Source organism: Antedon mediterranea, chromosome 7, assembly GCF_964355755.1.
Source record: "Antedon mediterranea chromosome 7, ecAntMedi1.1, whole genome shotgun sequence".
NCBI classification, from domain to species: domain Eukaryota; kingdom Metazoa; phylum Echinodermata; class Crinoidea; order Comatulida; family Antedonidae; genus Antedon; species Antedon mediterranea.
The window spans coordinates 2,044,309-2,061,052 of record NC_092676.1 but is presented as its reverse complement, the minus strand read 5'-3'; the positions used below and the strand labels follow the sequence as shown (position 1 = coordinate 2,061,052).

The 16,744-nt window shown below is 33.6% G+C and overlaps 1 protein-coding gene across 1 annotated transcript in view; it reads right to left on the bottom strand.

Annotated features, from left to right (window-relative positions):
• The window catches only part of LOC140055629 (dynein axonemal heavy chain 5-like), a 123,809-nt gene that overhangs the window by 22,929 nt on the left and 84,136 nt on the right, over positions 1–16,744 (bottom strand). The window contains exons 29-46 of the mRNA XM_072100972.1: positions 16,529–16,657; positions 15,807–16,025; positions 15,189–15,335; positions 14,755–14,927; positions 14,231–14,409; positions 13,449–13,636; positions 13,001–13,330; positions 12,156–12,263; positions 11,903–12,014; positions 11,372–11,559; positions 11,018–11,260; positions 10,376–10,654; positions 9,933–10,055; positions 8,751–9,002; positions 8,272–8,394; positions 7,374–7,616; positions 6,785–6,937; positions 6,535–6,675 (exon numbers count right to left, since the gene is read on the bottom strand). Of these exons, the coding sequence (XP_071957073.1) occupies positions 6,535–6,675; positions 6,785–6,937; positions 7,374–7,616; positions 8,272–8,394; positions 8,751–9,002; positions 9,933–10,055; positions 10,376–10,654; positions 11,018–11,260; positions 11,372–11,559; positions 11,903–12,014; positions 12,156–12,263; positions 13,001–13,330; positions 13,449–13,636; positions 14,231–14,409; positions 14,755–14,927; positions 15,189–15,335; positions 15,807–16,025; positions 16,529–16,657 (3,330 nt within the window). The remainder of the gene's footprint in view (positions 1–6,534; positions 6,676–6,784; positions 6,938–7,373; positions 7,617–8,271; positions 8,395–8,750; positions 9,003–9,932; positions 10,056–10,375; positions 10,655–11,017; positions 11,261–11,371; positions 11,560–11,902; positions 12,015–12,155; positions 12,264–13,000; positions 13,331–13,448; positions 13,637–14,230; positions 14,410–14,754; positions 14,928–15,188; positions 15,336–15,806; positions 16,026–16,528; positions 16,658–16,744) is intronic.

The following is a 16,744-nucleotide window of genomic DNA, read 5'->3' as shown; positions in this document are numbered from 1 at the left end:
CATGTGACTTGATCAGAAAAGATGACAACATCCAATATGAAGTGACAACTATTTGGGTTCAAGGAAATCACAACATTATACAGACTCATCATACGGATACTGACATTACAATTATTCAGACTCTTAAATGTTTTCATTCTGGACAAGGGATGTTTTTCTACTGTATTGCTATCAATTGGTTATGGCGGTTCACCCACAATTAATGGTAAAGATCACAAGGGTATATGAAGTTGATGTGAACCAGAATTGCTTCAAGTGTTATGCAGAAGGTGGATCTGGTAAAAAGATTTTTAATTGGAGTTTGAGAGGAGAGGAATTCCAGTATCGTTTCTATGAAACTGTTGAAAGGTGCTTTGGTAATTTAACAGCTGGTGAATACACTGTGAAGTGTCTGGTGAGTACTGATGTTCAAAACAGATCTGATGAGATAGCATTTACAATTAAAGATGACATGACAACAGCTACAAAGAAGGCCAATAAGATAACCATAATAGTAACAAGTAACATCATACTGATAGTTTTACTTGTGTTTGTTGTGTGTTGTTATGAACAACAAAAGAGGAAACATCACAACACACCTGTACCAGTTGTGCACTATCAAAGTAACATTGACACAATTAGTGTTGGTAACACTTCTGATGTTCAGCAAATTAATGCAGAACATGAGGTTTACTGTTCAATTGATGATCATACAGATGAATAAACATGGGACTCCTATGTTACCTTTGACACTGTGATTTGAAACAAAAGGTTACAAAATGCAAGAAATAGAAAAGAAAGCAAGCAAAAAGCAATAAATATTACCTACTTACTTTCGCAAAATTAGTTTTGATATATGCCTATTAGCAACAAAAACCAAAACTCAAATACTAATTATTTTCTTTTGTTTATTTTAAATATTATAAACATATACAAATACAAACAGAGGATGAATTTTCACAAACAATACAGAGAGGTCTTTAACCTGTTGGTGATCTGCTTGTTGATATTCAAAGCTTTACGACAGTACAATTTGAAAGAAAGTTTTATTATCAATCTTACACTATCACTATCAGTGACACTTTATTTTATCAAATGAAAAAGAGGAAACTTGTGATTTGGTGGGAAAAGATTTAATTTGAAATGCTTATGCTTAATTTCTTTTGGTCAACAAACAAGAATACACACATGTCAAGATGATATAATATTTGGTTTCTACACAAGATGTTACAATGAGCACACGCCAGTCACAGTACCTTTACTGTAACAATATTAGGAAAGACATCATTACAGGAGAGGAAGTAAATATTTCATGTGACATCAGAAAATATGACATCATCAATATGCAGTGACAATTGGTTGGATCCAAGGAAAGTAAAACATTACACAGTCTCATCAAGCAGATACTGACATTGAAATTACTTTGACTTTAAAAGGTTTTCATTCTGGAGAAGGAATATTTGTCTACTGTATTTCTATTAAAAACAGAACATATGTGGGTATTGGGTGCTACACATTGATATTGAAAAGAATGAGATTTACTATTCAACTGACTTCTGGCTTGCGAGATATAGAGCATCATTGACTTTTTAGAAGTCTTAAATGTTTTTTTCAAACAAATAAATGCAATCATACAGCAGAATAAACATAGCACTCCTATGTCACCTTTGACATTGTGATTGAAAACAAAAGGTTACAAAATGCAAGAAATTAGAACAGAGAGACAGACTGACTGTGTTAGCTCATGTAAATATTATTCTTCACAAAATTAGTTTCGATATTACAGCAGCAACAAAAACAAAACTCAGATACTAAATACTGTATTTCCTTTTGTGTTTCCATGTATTATAAACCTATACAACTACAAACATCACTTCAGTCTCAGAGATTGGATTTTCACAAAAAATACAGAGAGGATGCTAAAGATGACTTTAAAATTCTTTAATCTGTTGGTGATGACTTGCTTGTTGATATTCAGACATGGATCTTCAAGAGAGTTGGTACAATTTGACAGAGGTTTTGATTACCAATCACACACTAAGCTACAACCTGTGACAATTACACCATCAAGTAAACAGAACACGCTTGTATTTCCAGGAAAAGATTTCATAGTTAAATGCCCACTTTTTATTTCTTTTGATCAACAAAATGGAATATACACATGTCAAGATGATGATAATTTACAATACTTGGTTCTTTCCTCAAATGTTACACAGAGCAGAAGTCAATCATTCTATGTAAAACTTTACTGTGACAACATGAAAGACATCATTGAAGGAGAGGAAGTAAACATTTCATGTGACATCAGGAAATATGACCAAATTCAATATGACATCACAATTGGTTGGATCCAAGGAAAAAACTACATCACACAATTTCATCTTCTAGATACTGACAACATTACAACAATTAATCAGACTGTAAAAGGATTTCATTCCGGAGAAGGAATATTTTTCTACTGTATTTCACTTAATTATAAAGCAGTTTGGTGCTACACACTGATATTGCTGGTTCACCCTCAATTAAAGGTAGAGGTTAAAAGGTTATATGAAACATGTAAAGTTGATGTGAACCAGAACTGCTTCAAGTGTTATTATGCAGACGGTGGCTCTGGTGACAAGAGAATTTATAATTGGAATTTGAATGGAGAGGAATTCAAGAATTACAATGAACCCGATGAAAGATGCTTTAGTAATTTACCAGCTGGTAACTACACTGTTAAATGTCTGGTGAGTACTGATGTTCAGAACAGATCTGATGAGATAACATTCACAATTGAAGATGTCATGACAAGAGACAGAATGACAACATCTCAAGATATCAAATGTGTCTTGACAACAGAAACCATGACAGCTAATACAATAATCCTAATACTGGCAACAAGTAACATCATACTGATAGTTTTACTTGTGTGTGTTGTGTGTTGTTATGAACAACAAAAGAGGAAACATCACAACACACCTGTACCTGTTGTGCACTATCAAAGTAATAATGACACAATTAGTGTTGGTGGCACTTTGAATGTTTCAAAAACGGTTGAAAAGAATGAGCTTTACTGTTCAATTGATGATCATACAAAAGAATAAACTTGGGACTCTTATGTTACCTTTGACACTGTGATTGAAAACAAAAGGTTACAAAATGCAAGAAATGAGAACAGAGAGTCAACAGAACAGACTGACTATGTTAGCTGTGACACTGTGATTGAAAACAAGAGGTTACAAAATGCAGGAAATGAGAACAGAGAGACAGAATGACTATGTTAGCTCATGTAAATATTATTCTTCACAAAATTAGTTTCGAGATTACAGTAGCAACAAAAACCAAAACTCAAAATACTAAATATTACAATATTATAAACCTATAAAAATACAAACATCAATTCAGTCTTATCGCTGGCCACATCGGGAACTAGAATGGTATATTTTCACAAACAATACTGAGAGGTTTTAAAGATGACTTTGAAATTCTGTAACCTGTTGGTGATCTGTTTATTAATATTCAGACATGGAGCTTCAAGAGAGTTGGTACAATTTGAAAGAGGTTTTTATTACTGGTCTACTAAGCCACAACCTGTGACAATTATTCCATCAAATGAACAAAAAACAGTTGTATTGCCGGGAAAAGATTTAATAGTTAAATGCCAACTTTTTATTTCTTTTGGTCAAGAAAAAGGAATATACACATGCCAAGATGATTATAATTCACACTATGTGGTACCTTCATCAGAGGTCACATGGAGCCCACATCAACCACTGTATGTAAAACTTTACTGTGACAAAGATATGAAAGACATAACTGAAGGAGAGGAAGTAAACATGTCATGTGATATCAGGAAATATGACAACATCCAATATGATATCACAATTGGCTGGATCCAAAGACAGCACCATATCACACAATTTCATCTTCTAGATACTGACAACACTACAACCATTAATCAGACTGTAAAAGGATTTCATTCCGGAGAAGGAATATTTTTCTACTGTTTTTCAAATAACCAAGGTTCATATGTGAGTATTGAGTGCTACACATTGGAATTGCTGGTTCACCCTCAATTAAAGGTAGATGTTATGAAGCTATGTGAGACACCTGAAGTTGATGTGAACCAGAATTGCTTCAAGTGCTATGCAGAAGGTAGATCTGGTGACAGAACAATTTATAATTGGAGTTTGAATGGAGAGGAATTCAAGTATCAGTATTACAATGAAACTGATAAAAGATGCTTTGGTAATCTACCAGCTGGTAACTACACTGTTAAGTGTCTGGTGAGTACTGATGTTCAGAACAGATCTGATGAGATAGAATTCACAATTAAAGATGGCATGCCAACAGATAGACCGACAACATCTCGAGATATCAAATATGACGATCCAACAGAAACCATGACAGCTAATAAGATAACTAAAATATCGTTAACAAGTAATGTCATACTGATAGTGTTACTTGTGTTTGTTGTGTGTTGTTATGAACAACAGAAGAGGAAACTGCAGAAGACATCTGTACCTGCTGTACACTATCAAAGTAATAATGACACCATTAGCATTGGTAAAACTACTGACGTTTCAAACATAATGACAGAAAATGAGATTTACTGTTCAGTTGATGATAACATAACAGAACAAGCTGAAAATGTATATGTTAGCTCTGACACTGTGATTGAAAACAAGAGGTTACAAAATGCAAGAAATGAATATACAATACAGAGAGGTTTTTAAAGATGACTTTGAAATTCTTCAACTTGTTGGTGACTTGTTTGTTGATATTCAGATATGGAGTTTCAAGACAGTTGGTACAATTTGACAGAAAGTTGTATTACCAATCATACATGAAGTCATCTGTGACAATTAAATCATCAAATGAAAAACAGGAAACTCTTGATTTGTTGGGAAAAGATTTAAATTTGAACTGCGTATGCTTAATTTCTTTTGGTCAACAAACAGGAATACGAACATGTCAAGATGATTATAGTTTACAATATTTAGTTCCTTCATCAGATGTTACACCGAGCAGACGCCAACCACGGTATGTAAAACTTCATTGTGACAATATGAAAGACATGATTGAAGGAGAAGAAGTATCTATTTCATGTGACATCAGAAAATATGATAATCTCCAATATGCAGTGATAATTGGTTGGATCCAAGGAAAGTACCACATCACACAGTCTCATCAAGCAGATACTGACATTGAAATTACTTTGACTTTAAAAAGGTTTTCATTCTGGAGAAGGAATATTTGTCTACTGTATTTCTATTAAAAACAGAACATATGTGGGTATCGGGTGCTACACATTGATATTGACGGTTTACCCTCAGTTAAAGCTAGAGGTTAAGAGGTTATATGAAACACCTGATAATGATGTGAACCAGAATTGCTTTAAGTGCTTTGCAGAAGGTGGATCTGGTGACAGAACAATTTATAATTGGAGTTTGAATGGGGAGGAAGCTAGGTATCAGTATTACAATGAAACTGATGAAAGATGCTTTGGTAATTTACCAGCTGGTAACTACACTGTGAAGTGCCTGGTGAGTACTGATGTTCAGAGCAGATCTAATGAGATAACATTCACAATTGAAGATGCCAAGCTAACAGACAGACTAACAACATCACAAGTTATTCGTAATGATGTTGTGCCGACAGACAGACTGACAACATCTCGAGATATCAAATATGACATGCCAACAGAAAGAATGACAGCTAATACAATAACCATAATACTGGTAACAAGTAACATCATACTGATAGTTTTACTTGTGTTTGTTGTGTGTTGTTATGATCAACAAAAGAGAAAACATCACAACACACCTGTACCTGTTGTGCACTATCAAAATAACATTGAAACCATTAGTGTCGGTGACACTATTGAAAAAAATGAGATTTACTGTTCAATTGATGATCATGCAGCAGAACAAACAGAACATTCCTATGCTAGATATGAAACTGTGATTAAAAACAAGAGGTACAATATACAAGAAGAAGAAAAAACAGAGAGACAAAATGACTATGACAGCTGATTGATACTACAATACTGACCAAAATATATTTTTAACTTTTCATGAGCAAAAACATAAATAAATAAATGTATTAGAATAAATGCAGGGCTATAATTTCTTTTAAAATTTCATTAAAATCCTGTAAACAAGGTTCACATGGTGTCATCATGAAAATGTCCTCATGATGCAATAAAAAGATTGTTACACTTTAGTGAATAGCATATTTAAAAAATCAGTTTAGGTTTGTAAAACCGAAACCAAACCTATAATACTAACTTACTTCATTACTAAAAATAACACAAACGATTATGAATTATCTTGTCAATTAAATAAAGCAGGTTGTCTGGAGACAAGGATTGCTTTTTTGTATTGTGGTTAGTTTTGTGTTAATCAAAATTAGTTTTGATATCAAAGAACAACAATTTCACATAATTTGAAGCAAAATCACAAAACAAATTAAAAATACTTTTCTATGTTTGTCATCCTAAAGGGATGAAATAACTCTGGGAACAATAACTTCTCAAACCGAGGTCGCTGTCCCAAGTATCTATTTACATACCTTTTTGATTTGTGCTTCAAACCAATTCTTATCTTCTTGGTTGGTGAACCTATCAGCAATAACCCTGTTGCATTCATGCTTCCATAATGCTAGTAACACTGACTGGTTACACACAACCTCACTGTTGGTGTTCAACATACCCTATACAGAAAATGTTACAGTCAAAATGAGTAAATTATTAATTAATTTTTGAATTTATATGGATTGTTTCATTATAATATTAGGGGTTTTCAATTAAAAATGTACATACCTGCCAGATTCTGGAAAGATCTCTCAAATTAAAAATGTAATGGAATTTTGCTGGAGTTGGTAACATCTTTACTTTAACACTCTGCCATAGATGTCTGGTACAAGAGACTAGCATAGCGGCAAGGTCAATGACTTCATCAGAGAATTCTCTCTCCTACAAAAAATTGAAATTAGCATAAATATTATAATAAAATACTATAATATAAAAGTAGTTAAATTACTATTTTATACAGATTGTAATAAAATATTTTTGTCTCAAACTTAGAGGTTGTAACCATAATAATACAATATTCTGTACTATATATTAAAAAATATTTTAATATTTTTTCAGTAATTTGCCTTTGGATATACAAAACATTAATATCTCTTTTTTAAGGGACCTTTATTTGTAAAAGCTTTTTTCCTTGTTTTGCTTTGTTTTATACTAGCATGGATTAAAATTAAAAAAATATCAATGTGCTGTTTTAAGTTAAAAACTGTAATCTGGTCTGTTTTTTCTTTTGTAATTTTACTGTTTTGTGTACTGGGCGAACAGCTTTTTTACTGAAGAGGTCACCCAGTAAAAAGAATAAATAAATAAAACATCTCACCTTACAATAATGACCTGTCCCTACAGTCGAGAAGATCTTATCAATGGACTGATTGGAAGGCAGCGTGGAATTGAAGACGTTAAACTGTCGTTTAAGACGCTGAGGGATGTCGTTACGTCCTCCACCAGGTTGGATCATAGCAGCGATATACTGGATGTCTACAATGTTGGTAAAATCACCAGGCTTCTCTAAGTTGTAAAACCCTCTGTTCTCCATCACTTGTCTTACAATTTCATTGGTGATCTAAAGAAAAATAAGATATGTAAATAGTAGACTTGAACCCATGACCTCCATATTACTAGGCTGGATTTGTAGTATTAAACCACCGGTGGCAGACCCAGGATTTTTTTGAAATATCATCTCCCATCCCTCAAACACCTCAAATCCGCCTATGATATTCAATCTTTATATATGTGACTGAGCGGTTAAGACAGTGGAACCTGATTACGTACAGTAGCCATACCATCGGCAAGGGTTCAAGGCTTACTCGCTCCATAGTTCTGGTGGTAGAACGAGTCTTCTCAGATAAGGACTATAAACCGTAGGTCCAGTGTACACATCTAGCTCATATCTTTCGAGACGAGTAGGGGGTTACCCTGGAGTACTATTACATCACAGCCACTGATCATGACTGGGCCCTCTGGGAGATCAGTCTTTGACTGAAGAGGTCGGCCAATATAAATATTTCAATTCAATTCATTCTTCTTTATCTATACCATTGTTCATTCATCTAGTTAGTCTATTCAATATTTTTTTTAAGGCTTGTCCAACACAACATGTTTTTCTTCATCTTTCAGGCCATCTGCCTTCAAACTCTGACCTCTGACCTATTCTTTATATTTTTTAATGTTATGAAACTTGAAAACTTAAAATACAAAATATGAAGTATGTTCTTTACCTGATCACCCCATTCATTGATGACTGGCATGTTGATATCATCAATAAAGACTGTCATCTTCTTTCCAGCAGGAGGCCCGTATGTTGTACCAACACGTTTGTCAACATAACTTTCAACAGTACGCTAAAACACAAGAAGACTCAGGATAAAAAACTCAGTAATTAAACCTTTTATTTAAACTGCTTACATTATATTGATTACACAGAAATTTATAGTGGGTAGTGCATTTGCTGGATTTTCAAAAGGATAATACTAACGCTGGTTTTCCAAATGTATGTTTTAATAGGAAAGAATTTGGGACATTTTTATGCATAAGAAAAGTTTTGTTTTAGGAGATATTCCAGTCTAGTTTTTGTAGAGTTATAAAGTTATTAAGTCCATGGCCGATAATCACTTATTGGAAAAGTCTTGTTAAATGCGCTATTACAATACAAGCCAAGTCACAAGACGTACACCATTCGTGATGATGCATTAAATACCTGAAACATATTTGGTGTTGTGGCTGAGGAAAAGTTGACACTCTTTGCCAAATGTTGCTCTGGGTCATAATTGTTACAATATCCTTTAATCATGACCGTCTTTGCTGTTCCCTGTTCACCAATCAGAAGCACTCCTTTCTCTTGCTTAGCGATGGTGTTGATCAGGAAGTCTGTACGGATGTTGTCGACATTTGGAACCAGGATGGAGGAATACTCTGGTGTACTGTCAGTAGGATACAGGTATTGTGGTACCTACAAGATTCAAGTGTTAAATATATATTGTCCACCTACAAAAATAATTTTTTCCCAATTTTTTGGGGTTGAATATGCCATTTTAATGTCACAATAGTTATTGACTTTAACTAAAAACTAGATCCCAAAAAAAATTATTTTCCGAAAAAATGTAATTTAAAGAAAAAATACCCAAATTGTCAGACAATGATTTTTGGTAAAAATTAACCATTTCTTTTATCTTTTTATAAGTGAAATAATTAATTTTAATTTTTTTCCTACAGAAATGAATACCTTTATTAAAACTGCATAATGGCCTATTCAAAATCTGATTTCATTAATCTTTATTTTCATGTTTTTGGAGGGCAATCCATCTTTAATTGTTTATATTGTTAAAATGGCATTATGACCATGATGTTTTGGCCATGAGATGAGCCTAGATTTTAAATTTGATTTATTCCTCATAACATGTGATGTATCTTACAGTGTATTGAGATATTGTTACTGGATATGTTTGTCATCATTACAATTTCAATTGAGGCTTTATGGTTGGAAGGAATGTTAACTAAAACTACAATGCAAGCTATATATCAATGCCAAAAAAAAAGCAAATTTCAAAAAGTTATTGGATGAATAAATTATATCTTATCTTACAATAAAAAGCCATTTATGTATAATGTATAGCTATTGACGATGTACATACTTATTCTATTATATTTGTAAGAATGAAACTAATAAATATTTAAAAAAACATATAAGAAATGAAACAAAAACAGCAATTTTGGTTGCAAACAAACATTTATAATACAGTATTTTTACAAAGTTAATACATAAAAGTGTTTTTTTTTCTCTGTATATGTACTCTGAAAAAAAAAAAAATAAAGGTGAGTGTATCTCACAAAAGACAAAAAAATAAAAAGCCATCAGTAAAGTTTAAAATTCTTTTCATACCCTGATAGACCAATGTTCCCATTTTCCTTGATCATTTACAACATACTCAAATATTGTATCCTGACTGCTGTCATCAATATTAGGCAAGTTAAGAGAACAATCAGACTTTATGAACATCTCCAACTGAAAGAAACAAGACAAAAATGTTAAAAATAATCGGTATCAATTTAGGGAATACTAGATTTATGAAAAATAAAGATAAATAAAAGCAGACTTTAAATAAGCCATTTTGTAGTTTAAATAAAGTTATTCACTTCTGTAAAAAAAAAATCAACAAAAATAATGATTTCACTTTTAAAAAGACAAATAAACAAACAATTTAGGTATTTTTTGCTACTATTGTGTGTGTGACATTAAAATGGCATATAAAAACAAAATGTAAAAACATTTTTTAGGGGGACAATATATCTTTAACAGTTCCATAGGGTAAATTTCAAAGATACCTTTTTTCTGTCCTCAAGTTCCAACAATGCCCCTACAGACCACATAACAGCAAAGACAAAGAGTCTCTCCAGATGCTCTGCAGTTGGTTGGTTAGGGTTGTCTTCAGCAGGAATTAGTCCATCTAAGAGGTCAATAGTCTGCCTAGTGTACATACACTCAAGTAAGTCCATTCGAGGGTTCAGGCTCTGGATTGAGTAGGTGTGTATCTTCTTAAAGTTCTCCTCACATAAGGAAGACAGGACACCCTGCTGGGCTACTGGTCGTGAGTTTATCCAACCCTAGAAATCAATAGAGATGTTAAATTTCATTTTGGAAAGACGTTGCAATCTCTTTACTAGATTATGTGAAAGTTACTGTAATTCTAATGTCACTTCATACTTCAGAAAAATGTACAGTATATCTTTTCTTATAATACCACCACCTAGAAACACGAAATTGAGCTGGCTTTGGTAAGACTATACCCAGGGGAACCCTGGTTCAGGAAAAAAATGATTGGTAAACATTTTTTGTGAAAACTTATCTGAACTGGCTAGAGAGAGGCCCACATCCAGATCAAAAGTCAATACGGGGACTATATTAGTGTATATGTTTGTGAAATCAGGGGATTATACCAGAGGATATATAGTTATTTTGCAACTTACTTGGAAGATTGGACTGCAGTCCATGATGGAGGAGCTCATGTACACCATTCCATTTCTGGACACGGTCGCTGGTGATGCATTATCAATGTTATGAGGCTCAAAGATAATCTTGCAATTTGGCGACATTGGAATACGATCGCCGTTAGCTAGGGTCAACGTTTTGTTGTCGTCCAAGACACTGTTCAGGTTCTCAATCCAGATGGCATCAACTGGTCCATCAAGCACAAGCCAGATGCTCTCATTCTAAAATAATAATAATGGTGATATTGTTAGAGGACAACCTACACTACTTTTAGATCCTTTCAAAAACCCCCTTTAGAAAGAAAATCAAGTGACACTCTATAATAGACCTACTTTTTTAGCTTTGAGAGTTTTTCGCCATAATGTTGAGAATATACCATCTGTCCAATCATTTGTTGCAACGTCTAGTCTTCCAAACATCTGAGGTGCCGTGATAGCCTTAGGGTTCATTCTCATCTCACGATGGGGTGAGCCACAATCTCCCATAGCTTTCATTAAGATGTTAATACACTTTGTTTTTCCTAAAATATAAAACAATATTTTTTCATACACAATAATAGAGAGTAACATCAGTACTTGAGCAAACAATTCAATTTGCTAGATGCAACTACATCAGGGCCAGCTTCACTAGAAGTCTGAGTTCCAAACTTGTATATTACTGACTACTTTGTCAGACTTTCAATGTCTGTGATATGTCACTCTCAAAAAACAAATAATATTGTGTACATTTAAAAGTAGCATTAATCTAAATGCCAACTTGATGTCAATGGCTACCAGATGTCTCTATGTAGTATGGTTACCTGAACCAGTACCAGTAAGAATATTAAGAACACTTTATGTTATTAAGTAAGGAAGCAAATTTACCTGCACCACTTGGTCCTAACGTCATCATTCCATGTCGAACCCTTTGTGTTTCAAACAGTTGTATGAGTTTTAGTACCCAAGGTGGGTGGAAAACAAGGCCAGCATCATTTACCTGTTAAAGAAAGACACTTTAGATAATTCTTGAATACATTTAAGTTAATTAATTAATTAATTCCTGAATATATTACTTTGCTTATAGTTTTACAAGACAACCTAAAAACTTATACATTAAGAATGAAATATTTATATGTACCTGTTTTTCAATAGCGGCCTCAATGTCAGGGTAGCCAGCCTTGTCCAACTGCATACCAGGAAACAAATCATCAATCAGAGACAAAAATAGGGGCTCATCCTCATCAACCTATAACAAGATTTATATATAAAACATTAAACATAAAAAATAAAACTATAATGAGTATAAACATATTTGTTAAAACCATATGTGTAATAAAAGTTTATACTTGCAGCTTGGTTCCCACTAGGATGCAAACAACACGCAAGTAATTTGACCAATCACAAGCGGAGGAATCATTCAAACTTTCACTTGTGATTGGCATAAAGCTCTGTCCACACTATCAAACTAGTTTGACCAAAAAAGTGTGATGTGCCCAAATATGGTAGTGATATTACCAAATATGGTAGTGATATGACACAATCATGTAGATATATAGGCACATCACATTGTTTGTAACATAAAGTTTGATAGTGTAGACAGATACTTAAAGATGTATTGTCCCCCTGAAAAAATAATTCTTAAAAAAATTTTTGTTGAATATTCCATAACATAACATAATAGTTATCCACTTTGACCAAAAATTGGATCGAAAAAATATGTATTTACCTGAAAAAATTTAATTGAAGGCAAAAAATGGTCAAATTGGCTGCCAGCCAATGCATTTTTGGTTGAATTTAACCATTTATTTTGTCATTTTACTAGTGAAAACATAATTTTTTTTTATTTTTTTTTCTATGGAAGTGATTAACTTTATTAAAACTACAAAATAACATATTCAAAGTCTGATTTAATTAATCTTCATTTTTCATGTTTTTGGGGGACAATACATCTTTAAGTCTAAACAAATTAATTTAAAATCATACCAATTTTGATAAGTTCATGTCCCGTAACACTCTCATCACAATCATGGATTCACTGTCATTTGGACTTGATCGTTTCACCGCTCCTAGCGTTCTCAACACCGATAAAATATTCCTCAATCCAAAGTCGTAGTGAACTTGCTTCGTTAACTGTTCTTCACAAAGTTTGTACAATGTGTAAAACTTCCTGGCAAGCAAAACGTTGCCTTGGAAACCACAACTAGCAAGTTTGACCCTGATGATAATCTGTCTGTCGGGAACCATCATGGCTACTGTACGGAATTGAATCTTTAGGTTTTCTGGAAGTTCTTGCCTTCCTGCGTAACCAGGATTCTAAAGAGAAAAATGAAAAGATGTTACTTTTTATTTTACAAAAATATAATTGTATTTTAAAGGATGAAAAAAGTATTATAAAAGCACCTTTTTTCTAAAAGATAAAATAACATCTTACCATCGTCAAAAATATGGCAAATTCAGGGTCCATGCTGACGACATCACCGTCAGTGAAGATGAATGTAGGTTTGCGTTCTTTCTTACAAGTGAGTACAATAGCAATTTGTTGGGCAGCTACAGACAGGACTGGAAGCTCAATACGGTTGAACTCATCAAAACAACCCCAACTACCAGACTGAGCAAGACCTGTACAAAGAAAAAAAAAGATGGCATTGAAGTTGATATAAATGACACAGGATTTGCTTATTTCAGCAACCAGAAATAAATCGAAGGACACCTAAAGCTCTGTCTACAAACTTTATTTGACAACATAATTTGATGTGCCCAAATATAAACATGATGATGTCATATCACTACCATATTTGGGCACATTTGGTCAACCTAGTTTGTTTATAGAAAGAGCTTTATATGAATTACAGTATGTTTACTATAACTAACTTTTACGAGTTTTGTGGCAATATTGGGGTCATAAAGAATTCGGCTTCTGTGGCGTAACAGAGCTAGGACTTGAACCAGGGCTCTGGGATTAGTAAGCAAGCATTTGATATTGGTGATAAGGACTGGTACGGTGGAAGAGGAAATCTAGGATTTGAACCACGGCCCTGAGAGTATTAAGCAAGCATTTGAGACTGGTAACACATTCTGGTTACTGTGGCAGAGCAGGTTAAGGATTTGGACGCAGGAGCGTAAGATTGGCTAGCAATTATTTCAACCTAAAGTCAATCCAATGTATCAATTTAATCTAATAATTGCTCTAATAAGCAACAATTTATTAATTACCTTTATAAATTCTTCCTAGCCCTCTGAAATCCATCTGATCTGAACAGTTAAACACTACCACATATTTGCCAAGTGCTTTGCCCATGTCTTTGGTGGTTTCTGTCTTGCCTGTACCAGCAGGTCCTGCTGGGGCACCTCCCATACTCATTCCTAAGGCTTGTGATAGTGTGATGTAACACCTATATAAATATAACATGCAATCAATCAATCAATCAACTAAACCATCTACTGAATAAATGTAGTTTTCCAATATTTGCAACTGTAATCTTCTGTAATCTATTAAGGGGACACCTTCTGAACATAACAAAATGTCTCCTTTAAAGTGGTGTCCCTTGAATACGGGCTGGCCCTTGCAATATATATTGTATCTTATAACATTGGTTCAAGGATGTACCTAATTAGATGCGCTGAAATGTGCACTCTTTATTTTTTCACTATCATGCATGTATATTATTCGTTTATGGGGAAGTGTTCAATGAATGGAGGCGTTCCATAGGAGCAGTTTACTGTATCCCAATTCATACCTGTCAGTGAGTGGTGTAATGACGAGACGATCAGTGCATCCAACCGGCTCATTCATGTAACTGAAATCAACATCTGTGACCGATATCAAGCACTGGTCTGTGTCATCATTGTAATAAAAACGAGATTGCTTCAACCACTCAAAGTCATTGATAGACTTGATGTGCATACGAACCTGTAATCAATAAAATACAAAGATTATTGTCCGTCAGAGACAGAGAGGACCAACACACATAGAAGACAAGGCTTGTGGCAGAACTATGCATTTATCAAAACATTTTATCCTAGAATAATGCAATGATAGAAATATCATTATTATAAGTTTCTAAAGAAATATCAATATAATAAGTTTTCAAGGAGCATTGCACCCAAACTTTCCCAGAATAAAAGATAATTAATTGTCGATAACAATCTAAATTAAGAAAGTTAAACCAACCAGATCATCAAAGATGTCGCGTTGATGTACATGAATCGTAACAAGTGTTTCAAACTTTGTCCTCTCGTATTTGGTTAGGTCTTGCGTTGTCACATCAATGAGCGTGTTTAGAATATCCATGAAATACTGATTGGTGGTTGACATTATCTAATAAACAATAAATCAATAAAAAGTTGAAATAATCATTTACTAACAAATCAACAATATTAGTGTATCATAATAAAAATGAATGTTATAATAGTGAAAATGTGATAATATTCTAGAAAATATATAAAAAAATTGGAAAGTAGGCAGATGAAATTCCAAATTTGGTATAGATAGAATTACCATATATCCTCGGGTATAATCTCACTTCAGGTCTAATCCCACCCTCACATTATGTCTGGTTTCACAAACAGGCATACCCCTGGGTATAGTCCAAGTATTAACATTTGGTCTGGATGTTGTAGGCTTCTCTCTAGTCAGTTCAGATAAATCTTTACACGATATGCTTATCAATTATTTTCTTCCTCAACCAGGGTTTTACCCAGGTATAGTCTCACACCCCAATGTCGGCCTAATTACGTGTTCTAGAGGGGTGGGATTATACTAGAGGATATACAATCACCAAGTATGTACCTTCTTATCAGCCCTGGCATTCTTCAGTGCATCTTCACTGTCTCTTGTCCACAGCATCTGGATACCTAGCAAGCCTACTTGAGCTGCATATGTGTTCTCAAACTCAATCAACTTAAAGTTTTCCTTGTCTTGAATTGAAATATAAGCCGTTCTGATAACCCCATGAATAGAACGTCTAATTGTCTTTAGTAGTTCTCCAAGCCATAATTCTACATTACCCTGCAGAAAAAAATATATAATTCAAATTTCATAACAGTTGCTGAAACACCACAATAATTCAATTCAATTTGTTTTATTTAAAAAAAACTTCATCCATATCAACAAACGTACAAACAGAAAAAGAAAAAAGATGCAAACAAACTTAAATATATAGGACACTTCTCCATCTACAATACATTTTTGAGTTATGGAGCATATGTTTGCAAACACAAGCAACAAGAATATTACAACTATTCAACATACGTTGCATGAAACCATAGATTTCCGCATATACTCATAACAGGAAGGGACACCATGTTCAATAAACATCATACTGCCACTACTGCTTTTAGAGACATTCAGTATACAGCGCAAAGAATTATTGTAGCATACATTCACACCAAAGGGCAGCACAATATAGATTAATACAATAAGATCTAAAGAGGTAACATATAACATTAGTAGAGCAATAGGTGCTCTTTGCATATTTAGTTAAACTGTAGAATAGTGCTAATTTTAATTACCTGAGCATTTACTGGGACGTCCAGATCAATCTTCTCTTTTTCTCTGGAAGCAATGGCAAGAATCTGGTCGTAATTCTTTTCATGAAAATCAACTGTCTTCACATTATCAAACAATCCTTCAAGATGAGCCTAAAAGAAAAAAAAAATAAAATGGGTTAATATTTATAATTTGATTCATTAAAAAAATAATCCAAAGCATAAATAAGAGACAATCTT